This window comes from Euprymna scolopes, chromosome 40 (genome assembly GCF_053919585.1).
Source record: "Euprymna scolopes isolate OS-2025 chromosome 40, ASM5391958v1, whole genome shotgun sequence".
Lineage (NCBI taxonomy): Eukaryota > Metazoa > Mollusca > Cephalopoda > Sepiida > Sepiolidae > Euprymna > Euprymna scolopes.
In genome coordinates, this window is record NC_136521.1 from 35,365,244 (window position 1) to 35,389,640 (window position 24,397).

Sequence of the window (24,397 nt, forward strand, 5' to 3'; positions counted from 1 at the left end):
AAACAGTAAATTGTCTATGGCATCATAGCGTAATGGATTAAGACGCTGCTGGACTGAAATGCATAAGGTTCGGTGTTCAATTCCTAATAACAGTCAAGCTACGCTGAAGAGGGGTGGGGTCCCAAAACATGCATGTACGTAGATTATTGTTTAAAATAAAATAAGATAAAATAAAAATATTATTTGTTTACGTCCAAATAAAAAATGGTCGATTTTCTAAAAAAAAAACAAAAAAACTCGATCTCCAAATTGGAGATACTAACCTCTCTCTCTCTCTCTCTCTCTCTCTCTCTCTCTCTATATATATATATATATATATATATATATATATATATATATATATATAGATAGATTTACAATACGCTTATTGCGTATGTATTATTATAGAATCAATCCTCTATTGATTATTATATGTTATGAGGAATAATTGCCGGGTGGATTAATTCACAAAAAAAATATAATAAAATAATAATGTCCGTCTGTGTTTATTTACTTAATATATATATATATATATATATATATATATATATATATATATATATATATATATATATATCAAGGCCACCCGGCGTTACTCGGGGCCATATAAAAGAATAAGGTTGAAGTTGATTTTTAACATACCTGTTATCCTTAGTATAGAGGATCTTTGATGTCTATGTATCATTTGCTATCTCGAGTAAAAGAATATTTTACCTACCCTAGGACAGGTATTACACAACACATGTATGAAATAATCGTACTTTCCCTATGACAAGAAATTTACAACACATACGAAATAATATTTCCTTTCCTAGGACGGGTGCAACACATGCTTAAAATAATTTTACCTAACCCCCAGACGGGTAATATAAATATATGTATGAATATCTGGAGACCTCCAGAGCACTTTAAAAAGCAAAATAAGCATGCTTCTTTTAACCCACCATCACAGTGATGTCATTTCTGGATCATAACATTGAAAATTCAGAAAAATATGGATTATCCTCATCAGAAACTGACCCAATTGATCTTCACACAACACGAACAATATATATGAAATATAGTAATTTTGCGTCAATCATTTCCGGGATTGACTCTATCATCTTCCCACTGTTACAAATTTACATGAATATTTTGAGACCGTAAACTGTTCAATTGATATTTGCTTTCTTTTCACTAATTTTTTTTACCTTTATTTACTTTAACAGTGCTAAGTGGTTGTTTTCTTTCTGCTTGTGCAATGATAAAATTTCTGAAATGCAATTGTGATGTTAGGCTGTATAAGGTGTTAACTTTAGTCAAAATCGAATATTACTTTTTTTCGCCGGATTTTTTTCGATTATCGATTATCAATAATTATTAAAGATATTCCGATAAAAAAAAAACTATCTAAGAACATTGCCAGGAACATAAAGAATATTTGTGTGAAATTTTAAAAAATCAGACCAGCCGTTTAGGAGTCCAGAGGGCTCTCTCTTTTTGTCAATCCCTCACACACACACACACACACACACACTCTCTCTCTCTCTCTCCATCTCTCTCTCTCTCTCTCTCAAACACACACATACTCACACAAAGTTATCTTATATAATAGCAGAGATCTATTAGGAAATTATGTCGACATTACCATAGATTATATGAAAGCGATAATTATGATGCGTTTGTTTCATTTGTTTTAGTTGATCAGCGAAATGTTCGCCTTTCCGGAAGTCAAAATCTGTTTGAAGGACGTGTCGAGATTCGCATTAACGGTGTCTGGGGTACCATTTGTGATGATGCTTGGGATGACAGAGACGCAACTGTAATTTGCTTAATGTTGGGATACACGTAAGTGTGTGAGTTTGTATGTTCATATATATATATATATATATATATATATATATATATATATATATATATATATTAGAGATGGGACGATTCCAATATTATTCCCGATTCCGATACAATTACCGATTCCGTACAAAATTCCCGATTCAAATACAATTACGGACTCTGATTCTCCGATTCTTTATAAATCACTAAATAAAAGAATGAGAAAATTAAAGTTGAAGTTGATTTTAACATACCTGTTATTCTTAGTATAGAGGATTTTTGATGTCGATGTATCATTTGCTACCTCGGGCAAAAGAATATTTTATCTACCCTAAGACGGGTATTACACAACATATGTATGAAATAATTGTATCTTCCCTAGGACAGGAAATTTACAACACGTATACGAAATAATATTTCCTTTCCTAGGACGGATACAATACATGTTTTAAATAATTTTACCTACCCTCAGACAGGGAATATAAATACATATGTGAATCTAATATGCTGTTATTCTGTTATTTTTGCCTTCTCGTTAGAATTAGAAGGCAAAAATAACACACTGCCAGAGGATAGACTTACTCATATTGAAGCAGATTTTATAATGGAGATAAAAGGATATCTGCCTTACACACGACTAAAATGCTAGTTTTATTTTGGTGCCTTTAACTGCCCCCCCCCCTATTCTTTGCTGAGGAGGAGACTTTGGTATAAAAGGACAAAATTTTTGTCAAATAATTGTCAATATTTATTGTCAATTAAAATAAAATGAACAGCGTTTCTGAAACGATCGTACAATCTATTGGATTTTTTTTTGTTTTCCTTTTGAAACTGATTTTTAATTCAAAATTATGAATCGTTTTACTCCCCCCTCTCTCTCTCCCTCTTTATATATATATATATATATATATATATATATATATATATATATATATATATATATATATATATATATATATATATACAGGGTGTCCGTAAAGTTACTATACAGTCTTATTGTTTTATTGTATTATATTTGTATTAATAGTTATTATTAATAGTAATTGTGCACCAAAGTTTGTCAGAGTGTGGTGTCACGTTGTCGAGAATGTATTGGAGCTGAAGGCCTCCAATTTGATTATTTGTCATAGAAATTGTTTGCCTTGATTGTTACAGTCTTTTCGGATGTAACACGTGTATTTTCTGAGATTTTTATAAACATAAAGGTGTTATTTCTTTTTATTTCTTTTGTTACAAATAAACATTTTAATACAATATCTTACTGTACTGTTAATATATTACAGGGTGTCTGTATAGTAACTTGTAAGACTGTATAGTAACTTTACGGACACCCTGTATATTCAAGCACGTCTGATTGAACACAACAGAGTTATTCTTTCTTCCGATGTTTCTGGATATCTTTTCCATTTGGCGAGCGGTCTTTTTAATTTCAGCAGGCATGTTATATAAAAAGTTGTTTTTCGGCCATATTCTTCACAAGCATCCGTGCATCCGATTATCGTCAGAAGCAATTGTTGTTATCGTTTTCTTTTCCTTTGAGGCTTGTTGTATTTATAATTTTTTTAATTGGCTATAAAGGTGGGTACAGGAGGGTAGGGGGGATTTATTTTTGTTCTATTTTTATTTTTTTAATTTCGATTTTCCTATTTTATAATTTATTTATTTAGTTTCTTGTTAGTTATTAAAACTGTTAGTATATTTGTCCCTGTGTTAAATGAGATCCGGTTAAAAAGGGCTGTAGTTTTTTTTATAAGTATGGCTTCTAGTAATTTTAGTCGTCGTGTGCAGTTGTTAAGATGTCGAATTTTAGTATTGTTAGTTAAGATATTTGTAATGTCGGACGACTGTAGTTTTTTATCGTGGGATGTTAGATGTTGTTTTATGGCACTATTGTCAGCTAAATGATAGGTTAGTCGTCGGGAGAGTGTTGTTGTTGTTTGGCATATGTATGCGTTGTATGAGTTTTTAGAGTGGGTTCGGAGACATTCTTCGAAAGGGCATAAAATTAATATATCACCCCCTCACAAGTATGTTTTTACGTTTGAAAAAATATCTGCACATTTAACACGAATTTTTACGATAATCGGGGGGAAATAGCAACTCTATTTCGAGATTTATAAAGAATCAGAATCAATAATTGTATCGGAATCGAGAATTTAGTATGGAATCGATAATCGTGCAATGTTGTGACCTTTTGGCTGTGATCATAGCGTAGTATTTGGTTAACTATGACAAGCAGGGCCAAGGGTCAAAACATTATTATTATTATTATTATTATTATTATTATTATTATTATTATTATTATTATTATTATCATATTAATTGATTTGAGCGACAGCAGGTCGCTGTATCAATTATTATGATTAGAAAAATAAACAATTAAATTGGAAAAAATGATTGACATATAATATAATAATATCGCAAAAAATGAATGTGAAAATAGAAATAGATGTAAACGTGATTTTTGGTTTGCATAAACAAATAACTAGATTGAGGTTATATCAGTTGTTGGTCTGAGACACGTAATGAGACACGTAATGAGATGTAGATTTGGGGAGATTCTATCGTGTATTATGAGTCCCCGTTATATGTATCCCCGTTATACATGTCCCCCGACCCGCAACACAAAAATTGTATCGGAGTCGGAAAGAATATTGGAATTGTCTCATCACTGATTAATATACAAACTAATGTGTTCTTTCCTTTTACTTATTGTTAACCAAGAAAAAGTCTTGTGCTGTTAAATTGTTTTTTCAAAGTCATTTTGACTAATACCATTGGTTAATATATTAGGTTAGACAAGACGTTAAATCCTTGGTAGAGCAACTAATCTAGGAGAAGGAAAACACCAGTGGTAAGTATGGATAAGATTCAATATCGATAGATTCAGTGAAAGGGGTAGAAAGAAAGGGTGCTTTGAAGCGAAAGAAATCGACCTGACTACTTTTTTATTTGCAGAGTTGGTGTTGCAACTCAGAGCGGAAGTTTCGGGTTCGGAACTGGTCAAATCTGGTTGGACGATGTTAACTGCATGGGCAGTGAGTCTTCAATCAATGAGTGCCAATATCCGGAAATCGGCCAACACAACTGTGGCCACAATGAGGACGCCGGCGTTGTCTGTTCAGCACGTGAGTTGAACGCCCTTTTCTCCCTCCCTCTCTTTCTCCCCTCTCTTTTTTCACCTCTCTTTCTCTTTCTCTTCCTTCCCTCCCCCTTTCTCTCTAAATCATTCAATCAGTATTACATATTGGGTCGCTATGCCAATGAGTAGAGATTATGTTAACTAGTATGAATTTTGGCAAGGGTTATATTAAGTACATGCCAGGATCATCCGGCAGCAAACAGAAATAGACACAGTGCATTTAGCGTGACTGAAGCGAAGATTCAAAGATTAGCTTCCTAGACAAACCCACTAGGAAGTTAGGTGTTGAATGATCGCGTGTTTGGGGATAGAACAGAGTTTCTAGATAGTCGGACTTGGAAAACGCGAAGGAGGACAGTTCTTTTAAAAAGTAGAGAGAAACTAAACGAACGTCACCAGGATGATGCCGTCTGCGTCCCTCAATCTCCAAGTAGAAGAACAAGTAAGAAGGAAAGAATTTTAGCCTCTCTTTACTCTCTCCTCCCCGTGAACAAACTTTCTCTCCTCAATAAAACCTTTGAATGTCAACGAGTCTCCATTGTGTTTTCATGCATGAATAGGTTCGTCTTGAGTTAACAGAAAATCACAGCCACTAGGGGTTCAACAGCCACACATATAAAAAAAAGAGAAAACTAACGACCGCGCACGTATGTATGAGAGACGTTTATTATTTGATTTGTTTCTTGACTGATTATTGGCAAAACTCCACAAGTTTGCCTTTGTGTGAATTGGCGGGGTTCGAATCCTTTGACCAGCGTTGATCATCATCCCTTGCACTGATGATTGTGTTAGCATGAAACACTATATATATATATATATATATATATATATATATATATATATATATGTGTGTGTGTGTGTGTGTGTGTGTGTGTGTGTGTGTGTGTGTTGAATTTAGATTGACCGCTAAAACTACTTGAGATTGAGCAACAAATAAAACACTAAAAATAATAAATTAAATTAATAAACCATCAACCTCATTAATTCGGAATCTTCTCCGGTTTCAAAATAGGCTCACCCTAATTTAGAACACATGTACGAACACAGGGGCCCATATAAAAAATATTTTCAATACTGACTGTGGATTCATTAAAAGCACGATGAGACCGAACACACTGCCTGATACAGTTAATAACAGAATGAAAATGTGTTAAGATACGTATTAACCCTTTATTTTTTTCCAACTTATCAGATGAGATGTTTACCACGAAAATTTTTAAATAACATAAAATATAAAATTATCTGGTCAATGGTGAAACAATTGTAATTTTCGTAAAAATACAAACATATATCTTTCTCCTTGTTTTGGTTTTTGCAAATATATATGAATGCTCGATTACATAAATATCAATCATGTTGCTTAATATTTGAGTCAAAATTCTTATTAATATATGTACATCGCCATTGGCAAATAGATATTTTTTGAAAAAAAAATCTTCTCTAATATATATATATATATATATATATATATATATATATATATATATATATATATATATATACAACTTGCCATTAGCGTATTAAGCGATGCTCTTTGTGTAAACAAATCGAGCTTAGGCATTTGGACGATGTCAAAACATCGTTAATTCACTATCCGCACAGCAATCGAATAGTGTAACGGCAAGAAGCCTTGACTGTCGTTTGGACGGTTGGTTTTGATCCTGGTTTGAGGTAGTTGCCTGTCTACCCTCACTGACAAGCTCTGATACATCGAAACAGTACTGTATGTGGATGACTATAATGCTCCCTAACTTGGGTTGAGCATATTGGGAAGTGATATACAAACTGCCACTAGCATATTAAGCGATGCTCTTTGTGTAAAGAAATCGAGCTTAAGCGTTTGGGGTTAATTCACTACCGCACAGCAGCAGCCGAATAGCGTAATGGTGAGAAGCCGCGACTGTCGGGTTTCGATCCTGGTTTGAGGTAGTTGCCTGTCTACCCTCACTGACAAGCTCTGATACATCGAAACAGTACTGTATGTGGATGACTATAATGCTCCCTAACTTGGGTTGAGCATATTGGGAAGTGATATACAAACTGCCACTAGCATATTAAGCGATGCTCTTTGTGTAAAGAAATCGAGCTTAAGCGTTTGGGGTTAATTCACTACCGCACAGCAGCAGCCGAATAGCGTAATGGTGAGAAGCCGCGACTGTTGGGTTTCGATCCTGGCTTGAGGTAGTTGCCTGCCTAGCCGCACAGCAGCCAAATAGCATAACAGTAAGAAGCCTTGACTGTCATTTGGCGGTCGGGTTTCGATCCTGGCTTGTGGTAGTTGCCTGTCTAGCTGCACTAATGAGCTGGTATACAGCGAAACAGTCCTATATGTCGATGACTCTCTTTCTCTCTCTCTCTCTCTCTCTCTCTCTCTCTCTCTCTCTATATATATATATATATATATATATATATATATATATATATATATATATATATATATATATATATATAGAATAAATGTCCAAAATTTATATTCCAAAATACATGATGTTGACAATTTTATATTTTATTCCTTTACCTCAATTGATCCTTACAGTTCTTGACAGTGTCTGTTTCGCAGCGCAAAATCAATCACTTAATAATTATATCAATTAGTGAATCTATTATGTCCTTAACTCATCAGAAGAAATAGCAACAATCAATCCACCAAAATGAATTAAAATGTGATATGACATGGCGAGAATCCAAAAATTTGGAAGAGAAGCTGCAGTTACCTTTATATTTTACCATTACGCCATCTTGGATTGTTCATATCCAGCTACCAACTTAATTTTATATCACCAACTTTTTCATATTTCCTTAATTCAATCTCTTTACATAGGATTAGTGAAACGATTAAGTGACGAAAGCAAAGAGAAAGGAAACATTTTCTAAAGTAGTTGTTTTATGTGGTAGAGAGGGAACACGATATTAATTAGTCTTTCTGGGATAATTGTCGGCTGTAACAGAGCGGGAGGGGGGCAGGGGGCATGAATAATAATTAGTTTTTAATTTTACATCTTACTTCGCTTCACTTTCTCTTTTCTAGTTAAATCATGCATGATATTTTTACACTTTTTGGTACTTGTGCATAATTTGAACCAGACGTAACTCAGCGTCCGGTCGGCTTTGCTCGGAACACGACGTTAACTGCCGAGCGTCGTTGGTTATGAAAGCGTAATGAACGCTGCTAAAAAAAAAAAAAAAAAAAAATGAAGGAAACATAAACATAAAAATTTTAACAGAAGAAATAAACAAACAAAAAAAAAAAGGTAAATTTTTACGACGTGTCCCAGCGTATTATAAACACCTCAACCTCCCCATGTTAAGACCGACTTTCGGAATAAGCACCTCCTACCTCGAAAGCCGTTCGTAACATGGGGAGGTTGGGAGGGTGTTTATTCCGAAATCCGTTCTTAACATAGGGTGGTTGGGTTTTTTTATATTACGCTGGGGCAGGTCGTAAAAAAAAAAACAGATAAGCAAATTTTTTTTTTTTTACGTCATGTTCCAGGCAAAGCCGATCGGAAGCTGAGTTACGTCTGGTTCGAATTATGCACAAGTACCCATTTTTTCATCCCAAACAAGGCATATTGTAACTTGGTCGTAAGGGTATACTATTTAGGATTGTGTTTAACAGGGGCCTGTGAGGAGTTGAGTAGCAAGATGTTTGTTCACATTACATTTAAACTTACGCATGTCAGTACAGTCAGAGAAGCAGGAAAGAGGGAGGGAATTCCAAGTTTGTCAGTGCGATCGCAGAAAATACAGTAGAAGGCTTTCTAGTCATCTAGTGACCACAAGTTTGCACAATTTTGCAGCTTTCGGATTTGTGTAGAGCATGTTCGTTGAGAGGAAGCAAATGCTACGAGCAGATTTAATATAAAATACGATAATTATATGCGTGTCATATTTGCACTTACATATATCTTCTTTTCTTTATATCCTTCAGCCATGTACAATACCACGTGGCAACCGGAAGCTACTCAACCCACAACCACAGAAACACCATGTAAGTATTCTGACAGATTACCCCCTTGTGAAATTGATAAAGGACTGTGGTAGAATAGACATTGAGATGCGATTCGAACTAATAATAAAACGCAAATGGTTCTAATTGCTTGCCATCTTTCTTTCTCCAATTCGTTTCGATACGCTCTCTTTCTCATTTCCTATGATTGTTTATCCTCCTTCTTTCTCTAGCTCCCTTCGATGCGGCCTCTTTGTCACTTTTTAAAGCTAGCAAGGTTTTAACGTGAAGGTGGTAACTTAAAAAATTTCTAACCAATGGAAATCGTTTTAAGCTAAAAAAAAAAAAAAGACAAAAAAGAACCTAACAGTTACACGTGAGTGTAGCAAACCAACGCGAATTTAGGCATTCCTTTAAAAGCTGTTAAAAAAATCAGCTTTAGAAATCCTTCAACGGCCGGCTGAAGGAAAGGAACCCAAGATTGTCTACTCAACATCTACACCACGGCCTTAGTGCTGAGGGTGGCAAGCTGCATGAACTCAACGACTCACATATAGAGTCGTTATCACTTGCGCACCTTACAAGAACAAAGGTAAACGCACACACATGCACAATATCACACTGACCAATATACAGATACCTAAACTGAATTATAAACATTTACTAACATAAAAGTAATTTTTAAATTTTTATTTCTCATATAAAATGTCTTCTTATAAACTTTCATATTTCTTAATTTTTTTATTTATAAAACTGTTTATGTTTTAGGTAGTGTTTGCTATCTAATGTCTATTCTATTATTTCAATGTTTCTTTTTGTTTTCGTTTTATTATGCATGCATTTTCCATATAAATATCCTTCATTTTATTCCTTCGCTAAAACATAGCTTTTATAACTCAAAATGTCGGTATAGTTTATGGCTATACATAAAGAAAGACGCCCCAAGATGGCGTTTACCAAAGCTAGAGACTACACCGCATTGTTGGTGATCCCCAAGAATGTGGCGTGGTCTCTAGCTTTGGTAGACGCCATCATGGAGCGTCTTTCTTTGTATATAGCTATAAACTACACCAACGTGATCTCGAATATTTACCCGTAGGCAGCCAAATAAAGATTATTTTAAAGCATGCAAGTAAGAGAACTCAGATACCTCGTTGTTATCTATCATACACCAGAAGGAAAGCTTTACGTACTTGGGAAGCATGATTACATCAGATGGTCGATCAGAATCAGACATCCAATGCAGAGTAAATGTTGCGAAGAAAACGTTTATGAATATGAAAGGCGTTATGGGTGCACGAAATCTTAGTCTTGGAATCAAGAAAAATCTGAGTCTTGGAATCAAGAAAATACTTTGTATTACGGCTTGTCAGTTCTGACATACGGATATGAGACTTGGACAATCAACAAAGCGATAAATGGACGTTTGGAGGCAGCTAAGATGTGGTTCTATCGACGAATGCTTAGCATTTCTTGGACAGAAAGATTGTCAAATGCTGAAGTACTAAGAAGAATGAAGGTCGATCGCTTTCTGAAGCGGACTATCAAGGAAAGGCAGTGTTGCTTCGTTGAACACCTATTGCGCGAAAAATAGGGCATCGAATTTCACATCTTGGAGAACGAAAAGAGAGCCAGAGGAAAGCAAAGGATGAGGATATTAGACTGGATGTGCAGGGCAATGGGTGTCAACAGTGCCATCGGATACCGAGCACAAGCAATGGACCAAAGTCTATGGAGAACACTAACCATGATTTCATCTACGGCATCAACATGCCACGACACAGGAAGAAGAAATATACAAGTAGTTCCACACAGCATTTCCCATAAAGTTAATCATTTTTTTTATTATTGTCAAGCCTCTAACCCCAAAGCATACTGCCACTGAAACCTAGAGGCCACCATGATAAGGACCAGATTTATCTAAGCGGGGAATTGGCCAGCAAGATTATGATGCCCTATTTTATATTTTTTATAAAAACCATCGTTCATCATCATTTTTTATAAAAACCATCGTTCATCATCTTTATTTCTCCGGGTGTCACTTATGATAATGCACAATATGTTTTTTTTAACTTCAGTTTTCGTTTGTAGAAATTAAATTATCGTGTTCTCAAAGAGTTGAACAGGTTTTGCTATCAATTTAGATAGTCTCTCCACATAACTGATTTTTGAAGATGGGAAATACCCCATCGGTAGTTATGGGAAATACCCCATCGGTAGTTATAATTTAGGAGTATGATTCCGTATCTCTGTAATATGGCCGCCGAGTGTGTAGGCAACCCCTTCCTCGAATCATAAGTTGTTAATAAAGATTTGTGGTCAATTTGTAGTTAAAATCTTTTTCCATGCACGGAACGGGCAAAACAAAGCAGGGAGAGAATTCTAAAGAGGGGCAGTTCGAGGAAAGAAGTACTATGAGAAGAAAATCTTTTCGTATCTAAGAACTTTTACAGTAAAGGGGAGGGATTTTGCTGCTACTCTGTCGGGTCCAGTGTATGTGGATACAAGTGTGTTAGGTTCATCAGAGGACATTCTGTGAAAGTAATCATAAAACAAACACAGTAAATGCAAAAATGTTTAATTTTAACCCAATCAAAAATGTTGTCATACAATGAAGGCCCTTATTTGGGTAGAACTAATTAGCGATAGTTGGAATAATTAATGGATGGGAAGTAAAGAGATTACCTTAGTTAGGTAAACGGAAGTTAAGTGCCATCTTTTTCATTCCAAACCAGGTACTTATAACGTTAGAGGTTACATTTCCACAAGCGCTGGCTGGAGCTCGGTAAATACTCGGTGGGTGGCAGTGATCAGGTTGGCTGCGGTGTTGTGGGAGATCATGTTGATGATGTTCTCGACGTATGACCAAGCGAAGTAGGATAGCGGGGGTCAAGATGGAGGAGGGTGAAAGGCAGTGAAAGAAGGGTACAAAGTCGTAGCACTTCTTCTGGAGCCAAGCCTGAGACTTTTTGGACATGTGGACCAGTGCTAAGTCCTGCTGCCACACCCAGGTTCAGTCAACGACCCCCTGATTGCACCAGGGGTTCACCACACTCTTCGGCATATCCAGGTACATTTTGGTGCTGACTTTCAAGCTGACTTCAAAGATGTGAGGTCGCATTCTTAATTAATCTCATGACCTCAATAATGACTCTCTTATACAAGACCAGTTTGAAGCAATTATATATATCATATTGTCAATATCAAATAGATCTTTGTGTATGTGTGTGCGCGCGCGCACGCGCGTGTGTGTTTTTTTGTGTGTATGTAAACATGCGGCAATGCGAATGATATCAAATGAATCTTTCAGGAAGATGAAGAGGCTAGAAGAATGAGATTGGTACACGGAGAATACAATATATTAAAAAGTATGAAGAAATATAGTTCGTCCCAAACACAATTTATTATTGATGCAAGCGGCCCGACTAATTAAACCGTTCGACGCTGTCATACATAACTTTATCGAGGCACCGAAAAGCAAAAACACTGCCCGGAGACAAACACATCACGTGATCGATTCGATCAAGATTGAGGCGAACGATTCAAGCAGCAGAATTATCTTCAAGCGGCAGAAATATCTATCTATCTATCTATCTATCTATCTATCTATCTATCTATCTATCTATCTATCTATCTATCATTATAGTAAATAAGTATATATATATATATATATATATATATATATATATATATATATATATATATATATATATATATATATATATATATATACGTATAGGTATACGAAATGTTTAAAAATATTTTCTAAATATATTTTTCATATCTATTTATCCCCTCTCTCTCCCTTTCTGAACAAAAACTGTTAATCTTTAAAAAGATATTATATCTGTTTTTCTCTCTCCCCATATATATATATATAAGATTAGCAGTTTTTGTTCAGAAAGGGAGAGAGAGGGGATAAATAGATCTGAAAAATATATTTAGAAAATATTTTTAAACATTTCGTATACCTATACGTATATATATATATATATATATATATTAGTGATGGGACGATGCCAAAATTTTTCCCGATTCCGATTCCGATTCCGATTCCGTTCAAAATTTCCGATTCCGATCCGATTCCCGATTCCGATTCCGATTCTTGTAAAATTTATACATATTTAATTAGAGATTTTTTTTGTTTGTTTTTTCGTAAATTTTCAAATTATTACATAAACCCCTGATTAATGTCCGCGTATATTTTATCTCAAATGTTTGCCTTGTAATTGATTAAAAATTGTAACACAACAAAACATTTATTTTGATTTTAAAACAAAGCTATATTGTACCAGTTCGTATTTACTGTATAACATGCTACTTACATGAATAGTGGAAAATATTCGAAGATTGGTAGGCAAAATAAGAAAACGATGTAAGAACAATATATTTAACAACGCCACTTAGCAAAGCCAAATCTCATTGTTACGAACGAATTTCTAAATAATAATATTACTATTATGAAAACCATTTTTAACGTGAGATTGCGTGAGCTTTCTGTGCTTTCTCTCGCAGCTAAATCCCTATTCCAAAATGAAATATTACTTTTATAGATTACGTGTTAGAACATTTTTTTAATTGGCGGAAAGAAAAGTGATCATTTAGAATTTAGAGTGTAAGATCAGTTTCGAATATAAATTTAACGTAAAATGATCATCATTTCTGGCCATCCTAATTCTTTATGGATATTAACTAAAGTGTTTCCCACTAAATTAAGTTCGGTTTGCAACGTTGTAAAACCATGTGTAATCGCTTAAAAAGTAGACACCCTATTCCCAATAAGCGCACATAATTTAAAATTGGTAACACACTACAGCTCATGTTACGTTATATTTATTTGTGAAACTGACCGTCTATTTTAAATTCCTAATCGTTTTATATTAGTGTTGTGTCGATTAATCGGAATCGGGAATCGGATAAATCGGTAATTTTGGGGGTATCGGAATCGGTATTGGAATCGGAAAAATTTGTGCCTAATTTCCGATTCCCAAATCGATTCTTTTAATATTTTTAAAAAGTTCATTTTCAATTGTTTGTTCCGATTATAAATATTTCTTTCTTTTAAACTATTAGTAAAACTAAAGAAGATCTAAACTTATTTTATATGCGTAAAATAAACAAAACAAAAATTGAAACTTTGCGAAAATTCGCTAGGTAACCTTTAGAAGAATGCAGTTTATTTTCAATGTAGCGAAAGAATTGTCTAAAATTAAAGAAATATTTTGCCCAGAAAAATAATATCAAACATTATTGCTAATTAAATGAAAAGTAGAATATAAAAGTGTTGGGTTTTGTCGGTATGTTTGCTGCTCCCTCACTCGGCAATCGGTATTGACAAATATAACAAGCCGTGCATGCATGGTTCCCCTCTATGTGAGGAGGGGGGATCGAATAAAGTGATAAAAAAAGTGATACATAATTGATAAAAAAACAATTTTGAGTGAAAAAAAAATTTTCAAAGGTTTTCAGAAAAATGACTAAGTTCAACTTTTGCTCCACACCCAATATTAGCCCTAAAACCTCCAGGGCTTGTGACTCTGATTTTTCCCAGGGTCAGTGATACTTCCATCAGGTGTATATCAGGTATGCCCATGGTTTTGCCAAGTTTCAGAAAAATCTAATGAATGGATGAAAAGTTATTCTGAAAAATATGTCAATTTTGTCTATTTAGAGTCATTTTGAGGTATTTTTTTACCTCTTTTGCCCCCATGGGGGAGCTGATTACTTGTAAAAATGGACAAACGGCTATGTTTCAGGCCTTAAGACATGTAAATTTGAGTTCAGCACCATAAAAAAACACTAAATAGAGATACATAATCACATTTTAGACAAATATGAAAAAAGAGCCTAAAAAAGGGGTGGTTTTTAGCCCTAAAAGTTCCCGGGGGGCGCAAACCAGAGTTTTGCCAGGGTCAGCGATACTGAATTTACATTTGCAACAATTGCCTTCACATTTTGGAAAAGTTTCAGTAAAATCTAATGGACGGGAAAAAAGTGATGGGGACAAAAGTGTCATTTTTGCCATTTTGGGCATTTTTGACCCCTTTTCAGCCCCTGGGGGAGCAACGAGAGTTTTCTTTAAAAAAAACTCGATGTTGTGCACATCTACGTATTGGAGTACAACTTGTGGCAAAATTTCAGAAAAAAGTAATGGACGGTTATCCGGGAATCATCCGGACGAACGGACGAACGCCACTGAAAACTATAGTCCCTCTCCGATAAATCGGGGGGGGGGGGACCAACAAGGAATGGGCAAAATTTTGAAAAGGCTTGGCCTTTGATTTAATTTGAAATATGCTTCCAGTGTGATTTTCTTTGATTCTGCCGGTATTGTTTATGTTTATACTTAAGGATTGCTACGACGGCGCCAATGCCGTCTGAAGCCGAGGCCTCCGTGATATATATATATATATATATATATATATATATATATATATATATATATATATATATATATATATATATATATATATATATATATATATGCCTCGCTGAAGCCCGCCAATCTCACTCAAAAGTTGAGTTGAAAGTATTATGGGGTAATTAACACCTTCGATGCCGTTGGTTTCGACAACAATACTTTTTCACACCCACTTGCCAAATTTCTCAAGGAGTTTAATATGAAAAGATTTCAAACGAATAGAGTTTTATTTTATTTTCCTGGAGCCACATTGTCTGACACCGTCGCATTTTTCTCGGGTTTCGGAAAAGTTAAAAATATACATGAATATCTCACAATGAATTTATCAAAGTCTGGACAAAATAGATAAAGAGAAAACATTTAGAAATTTTTCAGATTGAAAAAGAAATTATATTTACATTTAAAAGTCCCCCCTCATTGAAATTCTACTTTTGGACGATATTTGTAAACCCACTAAAAACCAAATTATTTTTAGATCTAGGATGAAGCTCTAAACTGTCTTCACGTATTAAAAAAGGGTGCTTGTGCAGTTTACACTATGTTAAAAAACGAAAAATAAAAAAATATATATATTCTACGTACTCGTTATGGAATGAAGTTCTCATAAAAAAATCACGTAATTTCATCAAATAGTTTTTATTTTATGCCGTAAAAACGATTTGGGAAATTCGGAATCTTCCTAAAAGAACTGCGATAATTAATCAAGGGAGCGTAAAACAAAAACTATTTAATGAAATTACGTGATTTTGTTATGAGAACTTCATTCTATAACGAGTACGTAGATCTATAGAGTTTAGTTTTACTAATAGTTTAAAAGAAATAAATATTTATAATCGGTACAAGCAATTGAAAATTAACTTTTGAAAAATATTCAAAGAATCGATTTTGGAATCGGAAATTATACACAAATTTTTCCGATTCCGATGCCGATTCCGATTCCCCGAAAATTACCGATTTAACCGATTCCCGATTCCGATTCCGATTCATCGGCACAACACTAATATATATATATATATATATATATATATATATATATATATATATATATATAAAGAGGCACAGTTCCCCCCCCCCTCTGGACCAAAATACTGCAAATTTACAACAACAGATGACACATACAAATTTATTATGTTTAGACTATTAGCCATTACCTAATTTAAGTATAGAACGACATTTGAGACAAATAAAATGTAATATTAAAACATTACATTTATTCTTAGGAGCGGCATCGTCGTCATCATCATCATCATCATCATCATCATCATCATCATCATCATCATCTACAGAGGAAGTATTTCCAATTTTGCTCCTTATTCCAACGTCCTCTTACAAACCCATTTTTCATCGCATGAATTTATACTTTTTCCTACTTTCTGTGCCTACGCCGTCATTAAATAGCAACTGAATTCATACACATCGCATACTCTTACCATTTTTCATCTGCACAAATAATAATTTCTTCCTAGACGTAATCCGGCCCAGCTGATTGGCTGAGAAGTAGAGAGGGGCAGTTAGAGATAGAGCGATACAGAGAGTGGGAGTGAGTGGGAGAGATAGATGGATAGAGAGATCAGTTGTGTTACACTATAATTTAGGTCACTAATTCATTCACGCATTATATTCGAAGCCAATTAAAGTGACAATTTATCGTGGTCGACTCTCTCAAAGCATTTACTTTTTCTCTGCACCTTTTCCACTTAGCGTTTCATGTTCCGCGTTCTGGGTTCACACCTTGGAATTGCCGATAACTTTTTCTTTCTTTTTTTTTATTCCTTTTTTTTGTTTGCTCGACACGGTACTAGGTGATATTTGCACTTATCCATGGGGGTTGCTTAATTTTTTAACATATTTTTGCACCTATGGACTTGCAAGGCAAATAATTAATTTTAAATGTTTTGCTTTTATTTATAAACCCACGTAGTTCACAAACCAAAACACAATGGTAGTTTGCTTTTATGTATATTTGAACGGTACCTGAGTGGAATTTAAATACTTTTAATTATTTGTTAACGGAAATACGCCACAAACATAATTTGCTGGGAAATATAAATACATAAAATGTCAAAAATACATAAAATGACCAACCCCTTCCCAACTACAAAAGGGGGTGTTTATTCCGAAAGCCGTTCTAAATATAGGGAGGTTGGTATATATATATATATATATATATATATATATATATATATATATATATATAATATAATATATATATAGACACAGACACACACGCATATATATATATAATATATATATATATATTTATATATATATATATATATATATATATATATACACACAGACACACACGCATATATATATATATATACATATATAAATTCGTATTCCTGTCTGTTTGTTTGTTTGTTCACAATTTGATTAATATATAGAAAACGTGTCATACTCTAATCTTTCATTTATTTATATATATAGTATGATACTTGGAAAAATATACAATTAAGAGATCAAGAGATTTGGCAGATTGGCTTTTTAAGGCCAAATTTGGCCTTTATTTGCATATGACATTAAGAAAAATGGATTTTACTAAATAGTGGTATCTTCGCTAATGTTTTTAGTGAGAGAGTTATTTTAAGTATTCTATTTAAAATTGTTATTTAATAAATTTTAAATAACAATTATATTGATAATATATTTAATTTAATTTATTTTGGAATTAATATTTCCAACAGCGACCTTTTTCTAAAACTTTTTTTAGAGTTATTTGCCCCTAGATGCTATCCATAAAAAAACAACGTTTACCAGTTAGATAGAAAAGTATCTTATCTTGCGTTCGATAACTGTGAGAAATTAATCTCACAAACTCAATACTCCCTGGCTGACGCAAAAATAATTCCACAATTACAAAACCATACCTTTAAACTCAAATTTATTGGTCCTGGTACAGTCCTTGCAAAGCGGTGGGTCAGTTTTGCGTCCCAAATTGGGAGCCAGTAGTTAACTCCTTTTGTTGAAATGGTAGCGTGGTTTTCCTTCGAAAAGGTCCATGCTAATTCATGGTGTCCTCGGCAAGAGTTCTGGTGCCTTTAATTAGGCATAAATCGAGTCTCTTGGGACTAATTGAATTGAGAAAAGTTCAAACATTTAGCTGATATAAACATGATGAAAATGTTCAAATGATGCCATCCTCTAATTAGGATATCCTCGGCAAAATATAAAGGTGTCTCTGCTTGTAGAGATTTCAAATCCTTTTTCACCAAACATTTAAGTGATATAAACATGAAAACATTGTTGCGGCTCCATTCTCGATCAGGCATTCTTCTTGGAGCCGACTTTTGGTGAGTCTCTCTTGCCGGGTGTTTTTTTCGTAGACTGAAAAATAAAATGGATGTTTACAAAAAGGCGCCAAGTAATTATCTTGGCCCATACAAATTGACCAATCACAGGCTGCCTACAAGAAATGTACGTAGGCGGCTTAAAACATGAAATGGCATTGTAACTGGAATTTCTCACATAACATTTATTTGTTATATATTTGTTTTTTATTAAAAACTTTTTTATGACTTCTAAAACAAACCCAATGAATAAAATTCCTCACATAACATTTATTTGTTATATATATATATATATATATATATATATATATATATATATATATATAACTTTTTTGTGAATTGTAAAACAAACCCAATGAATAAAATTCCTCACATAACATTTATTTGTTATATATATATATATATATATATATATATATATATATATATATATATATATATATATATATATATATATATATATAACTTTTTTATGAATTGTAAATTTGTTATTTTACCAGGATCGGCAAAATATTGGCATCCCCCCCCATTTTGAATATATATATATATATATATATATATATATATATATATATATATATATATATAACTTTTTTGTGAATTGTAAAACAAACCCAATGAATAAAATAAAAGGTTCGATTAAGTACTTACTCGTTGATCGTTTTTGGATGCGATTTGCATTATCCGTATTTGAAAACAAACCCATCGATTTCAAGGAAATGATTAGTTAAAGAAAATTACCAGTGAATATCAGGAAGTGCTTGTTACTAAACTAAATATAGGCTCGAATATAGAATATATTTTTAATTTTCACATTTTTTTTTATCACAACCCGACAATTTCTACAATTGACTTATTATTCATAAAGTTACCTGATTTTACTTTATTATATAGATGAAAAAATGCTACGCAACTATTTTGTAAAACTTTTGTCTCGTTTTATCTTTTCTCTATCTGTTTTTTCAATCTGTTTTTTCAATCTGTTTTTTCAATCTGTTTTTTTTTCTCTATCTGTTTTTTCTCAATCTTTTTTTTTTTTTTTAGTAAACATCCGTTTGGTCGGAGGTACGGAGTACGCCGGTCGTCTAGAAATTCGTTACAACAACATCTGGGGGACGATTTGTGACGACGAGTTTGACATCAGAGATGCAAAAGTTGCTTGTCGCATGTTAGGGTATCAGTAAGTATGATATCACTTGTCTTTGAAAAGATTGTTTTATTTTTCTATTTTGGCACTTCTGCAGTATGCGGACGGCGGCCATTGTTAGGGGTAACTCCAATTTCTTATTGGTCAAGTAACACGGCAAATAACTAACAAACAATAATTTTTTCCGAACAGAAAATTATTTGAAAACCAAAACATTTATTGTATAAAATCTATCTATCTATCTATCTATCTATCTATCTATCTATCTATCTATCTCTATAAAAGTGAACGTGTCTGTGTGTGTCTGTGTGTATGTCTGTGTGTGTGTACATTTCCCTACGCAAGAACTCTGCCAATTTTCAGTCTACAGACTCGAAATTTGATATACAAGGTATGGAGATTTGGGGAAATCTTTGTAATCAGTTTTCGGCCAGAAATTTGGCTGTTAAGGGGTCAAAGTTTAACGATTTGACCTTTGAGAACTCTACCAAACTCCTCCGCCAATTTTGTGTCTTAACACTTGAAATTTTAGATATAGGTTCCTTCGATATGGATCTAACTTATTAACTTGATTTGAGCCCAAAACAATAAATGTTAAGGGGTCATAATAGGAGTCAAAGTTTAAAAAAAAAATTGAGCTTTGCGGTCTCTACCAAATTACTCAGACAATTTCTGGTCTAAACATTTGAAATTTTACATAAAACGTATTCAGAGATAGGGCAAGCTTTTTAATCGGTTTGGGTTGAAAATTTGAGCTACCAATATATAAGTGTATGTATGTATGTTTGCATGTCTGCCTAAAACTTTCGACAGAGGCGACGGATTTTCACAAGAATCGCTTGAAGCTTGACCCTTCAGACGACAAATACCGAAAAATTGGCTAAAAACATTAATTTCTTCACCCTCAACTGCACACTTTTCTACAGGGAGGGGGTCGCTTTTTTCACCGATATTTTCGAAAGTCATCCCTTCTTTCCGATTGTCTAACCTTAATTTAAACCTACGTCACTTCCGGTTTGGCGGTGGTCGTAACAGCAACGACGCCAGTTTTTTTCCCCTGTTCTTTTTCTCCTTCGCGGTACGAGTTCGAGCTTGCCTTCTTACTACCACTTTTTTTTTTTTTGCTCAACCCACACCTCCAAACACCCGGGCAACGCCGGGCACCCATGCTAATATTATTAATAAAAGTAGGATTAATAATAATAATAATAATAATAATAATAATAATAATAATAATAATAATAGTGATGATAAGATCCTTTATGAAATTCATAAGTACATTTTTCATTGGATCTGCTGGAATAGAACACGTAAACGAAATTTTTAGGAATCAGCAGAAATTTGAAAATGACTTAAAGTCCTTAAAGTTTACAGGGAAAATGTCTACTGACATCGCCGATGTACTATGAAATTCAAAAATAAATCTTTCAGGCATTTTACCCCCAATAACTTCTTAAATGCTCCACACATGCTCCACACATATACATATACATACATGTGAATGCTCCACACATATACATATACATACATGTGAATAAAAAACGTAAAAAAACAAAAAACAAAAACAAAACAAAAAAATTTGGCCATAGCTCTAAAACTTGATCTGATTGAGCAAAACCAATATAATTCTTAGATTCAGCGCATCAGATTCGTCCTCAATCAGCTGAACGCAAACAACAAATTTGTTATTGACCAGTGTTAAACACAAAAAGACCCTAAATGGATCAATCTATGTTTCGACAAAATATCATTTCCGTTGCTATGTCATACTCAAATTTGAAATATCATTTTTGTTGAGATGTCATGTTAATATTTGAAATATCATTTTTGTTGAGATGTCATGCTAAAATTTGAAATATCATTTTTGTTGAGATGTCATGTTAAAATTTGAAATATCATTTTTGTTGAGATGTCATGCTAAAATTTGAAATATCATTTTTGTTGAGATGTCATGCTAAAATTTGAAATATCATTTTTGTTGAGATGTCATGCTAAAATTTGAAATATTTTTGTTGGGATGTCATGATAAAATTTGAAATATCATTTTTGTTGAGATGTCATGTTAAAATTTGAATACCATTTTTGTTGATATGTCATGCTAAAATTTTGTATAGCATTTTATTTATTTGTTTGTCATGCTTATATTTCTGTCCGAAATAGCATTACCGTTTGTCATGCTTAAATTTAAAATGCCATTTCGATGCTCTGTCAGACCTAAGTTTGAAAAAGTATTTTGTTGGTCTCTCACACTTTAAAAAAATATTTTGTTGGTCTGTAAAACAAGTTAGAACAAAAAAATATTCTGTTGGTCAGTGACACTCATTAGACAGACCTTACGAGTATCTGGTTTTGCGTATTTCAGAACTGGCACACCACGGACATCGGCTTTGTTTGGCAGAGGCAACGGACAGATCTGGCTGGACGATCTCAATTGTTTTGGTTATGAATCGTCATTATTTTCGTGTCGGAGTCATGGATGGGGTCGACATGACTGCACCCACGATGAGGATGTCAGTGTTATTTGCTCAAATGGTAACTCTTCTTCTTCTTCTTCTTCTTCTTCTTCTTCTTCTTCTTCTTCTTCTTTCTTTCTTTCTTTCTTTTTACTATCGGCGTCATCACTCATCAATTCTTCAAATTCTAGGATTTCTTCATTAATTTCAGGTGCCCCGATCATGGGAGAAATGGATGACGCGAGGTCAGAGTTAATTGTACCGTTGTGTTTTGTGATTGCACTTATTTTTTTATTATATTTAATGGTCCTGGATATGACCTTAAACTATATCCAGTGGTGAGGCTCCAGCTTGCGGGCTTTGGGGAGTGTGGAGCCACCCTTTAATTGCCACTGCTCCCAGGTCCACTCTGACCCGGAGTGGTAGTACCTGTTAGGGTCCCAACTTTGGGTTAAATAGAAACCAACTTGAAAACAAGAAATATCTTCTATTAAAATTTTTTTCTTCAAAATCTTTTAATTCGGCATTAAATAACCTGAAAAGGGTTTATATGCCGTAAAACAAAAACAACCAACACACATTATTATATTTAGCTACGACTTGTGAGACATTATACTTCCCTATCCACTGGCAGAAGAGATTGCCACAGCTGGTGAATTTAAAAAATGTAACCTGGACGTGAGGACACTTTTGAAGAATACTATGAAATAAAATTCTGTTTTAAACTTAGAAAAAATGCCACAGAAACGCATGGAATGTTATAGACTGCTTTTGCATAAATCTAGCCTCAGTTGTTTAGTGGCAGAAGAGATCCAGGGACAGCCAGGAGTCTGTGAGGGATAATAAAAGGTGTGGGCGGAGTAAGGAAGTCAGAACACCAGAGTTGATTGGTAAAATAAAGAATTTAATGGATAAGGATCGTCGTGTGTCTATAGAGACAATACGTCTGATATCAGTGTAAGAACTGTACACATAATTATTTGCGATGAACTGAAGATGCAGAAGATTTGCAGGAAGTTTGTCCCAAGAGTGCTCAGAGAAGACCAGAAAGAAAGATGTTGTCATGACTAAGATGGGCATAAAAACAGTTCCCCACCCTCTCTATAGTCCAGACCTTGCTTCCTGTGACTTTTGGTTATTCTCTAAGCTCAAAGAAAGCCTTAGAGGCTGTCATTATGAGACAATTGAGAAGATTAAAGAGGCTGTGACGAGGGTCATTGACATGCTCACACAAGAGGACTTCCATGGGGCCTTTAATAAGTTGTTGGAACGGTACAACAAGTGCATTGCAGCCGGAGGAGATTACTTCGAAGGGATCTTGAGTTTCATGCATGTACTATCAATAAAAGTGCCTATACGAAAAAGTCTGGAAACTTATTGAAAGCACCTCGTATGACCTGAGCATCATCTATCACCCAAACAAAGAGATGACCTTGGCAGACGGATTCTCTCGGTTACCAAACAAGAAAACCAAAGAGGAGATTAACCTTAATATAAGAGGCACCTTGTACTTTCCATGCATAAAAAAATTGATTTTCAATCAACATTTGCTGAAAAAAATTATTATACATTTTATTTCTTTATATACAGTTAATAAGAATGTTCTCATCCCTTTATTAAATTGAACTAGAGTAGATGGCCTATACTGCATAACCATGTTGACACACCGGTTTCTATCTCTTTACAGTCAGTAACTTTAATCCCTTTATTTAATTGAACTAGAGTAGATGGCCTATACGGCATAATCATGTTGACACACCGGTTTCTATCTCTTTACAGTCAGTAACTTTAATCCCTTTATTTAATTGAACTAGAGTAGATGGCCTATACAGCATAATCATGTTGACACACCGGTTTCTCTCTCTTGACAGTCAGTAACTTTAATCCCTTTATTTAATTGAACTAGAGTAGATGGCCTATACGGCATAACCATGTTGACACACCGGTTTCTATCTCTTTACAGTCAGTAACTTTAATCCCTTTATTTAATTAAACTAGAGTAGATGGCCTATACGGCATAATCATGTTGACACACCGGTTTCTATCTCTTTACAGTCAGTAACTTTGATCCCTTTATTTAATTGAACTAGAGTAGATGGCCTATACGGCATAACCATGTTAACACAACGGTTTCTATCTCTTTACAGTCAGTAACTTTAATCCCTTTATTTAATTGAACTAGAGTAGATGGCCTATACGGCATA

The 24,397-nt window shown here is 34.0% G+C and overlaps 1 protein-coding gene across 1 annotated transcript in view; it reads left to right on the top strand.

Annotated features, from left to right (window-relative positions):
* LOC145265492 (scavenger receptor cysteine-rich domain-containing protein DMBT1-like) overlaps positions 1 to 24,397 on the top strand; it is a 122,877-nt gene that overhangs the window by 66,926 nt on the left and 31,554 nt on the right. Inside the window, exons 11-15 of the mRNA XM_080121370.1 lie at positions 1,659 to 1,806; positions 4,750 to 4,919; positions 8,865 to 8,924; positions 19,638 to 19,773; positions 22,103 to 22,272. Coding sequence (XP_079977496.1) covers positions 1,659 to 1,806; positions 4,750 to 4,919; positions 8,865 to 8,924; positions 19,638 to 19,773; positions 22,103 to 22,272 — 684 coding nt within the window. The remainder of the gene's footprint in view (positions 1 to 1,658; positions 1,807 to 4,749; positions 4,920 to 8,864; positions 8,925 to 19,637; positions 19,774 to 22,102; positions 22,273 to 24,397) is intronic.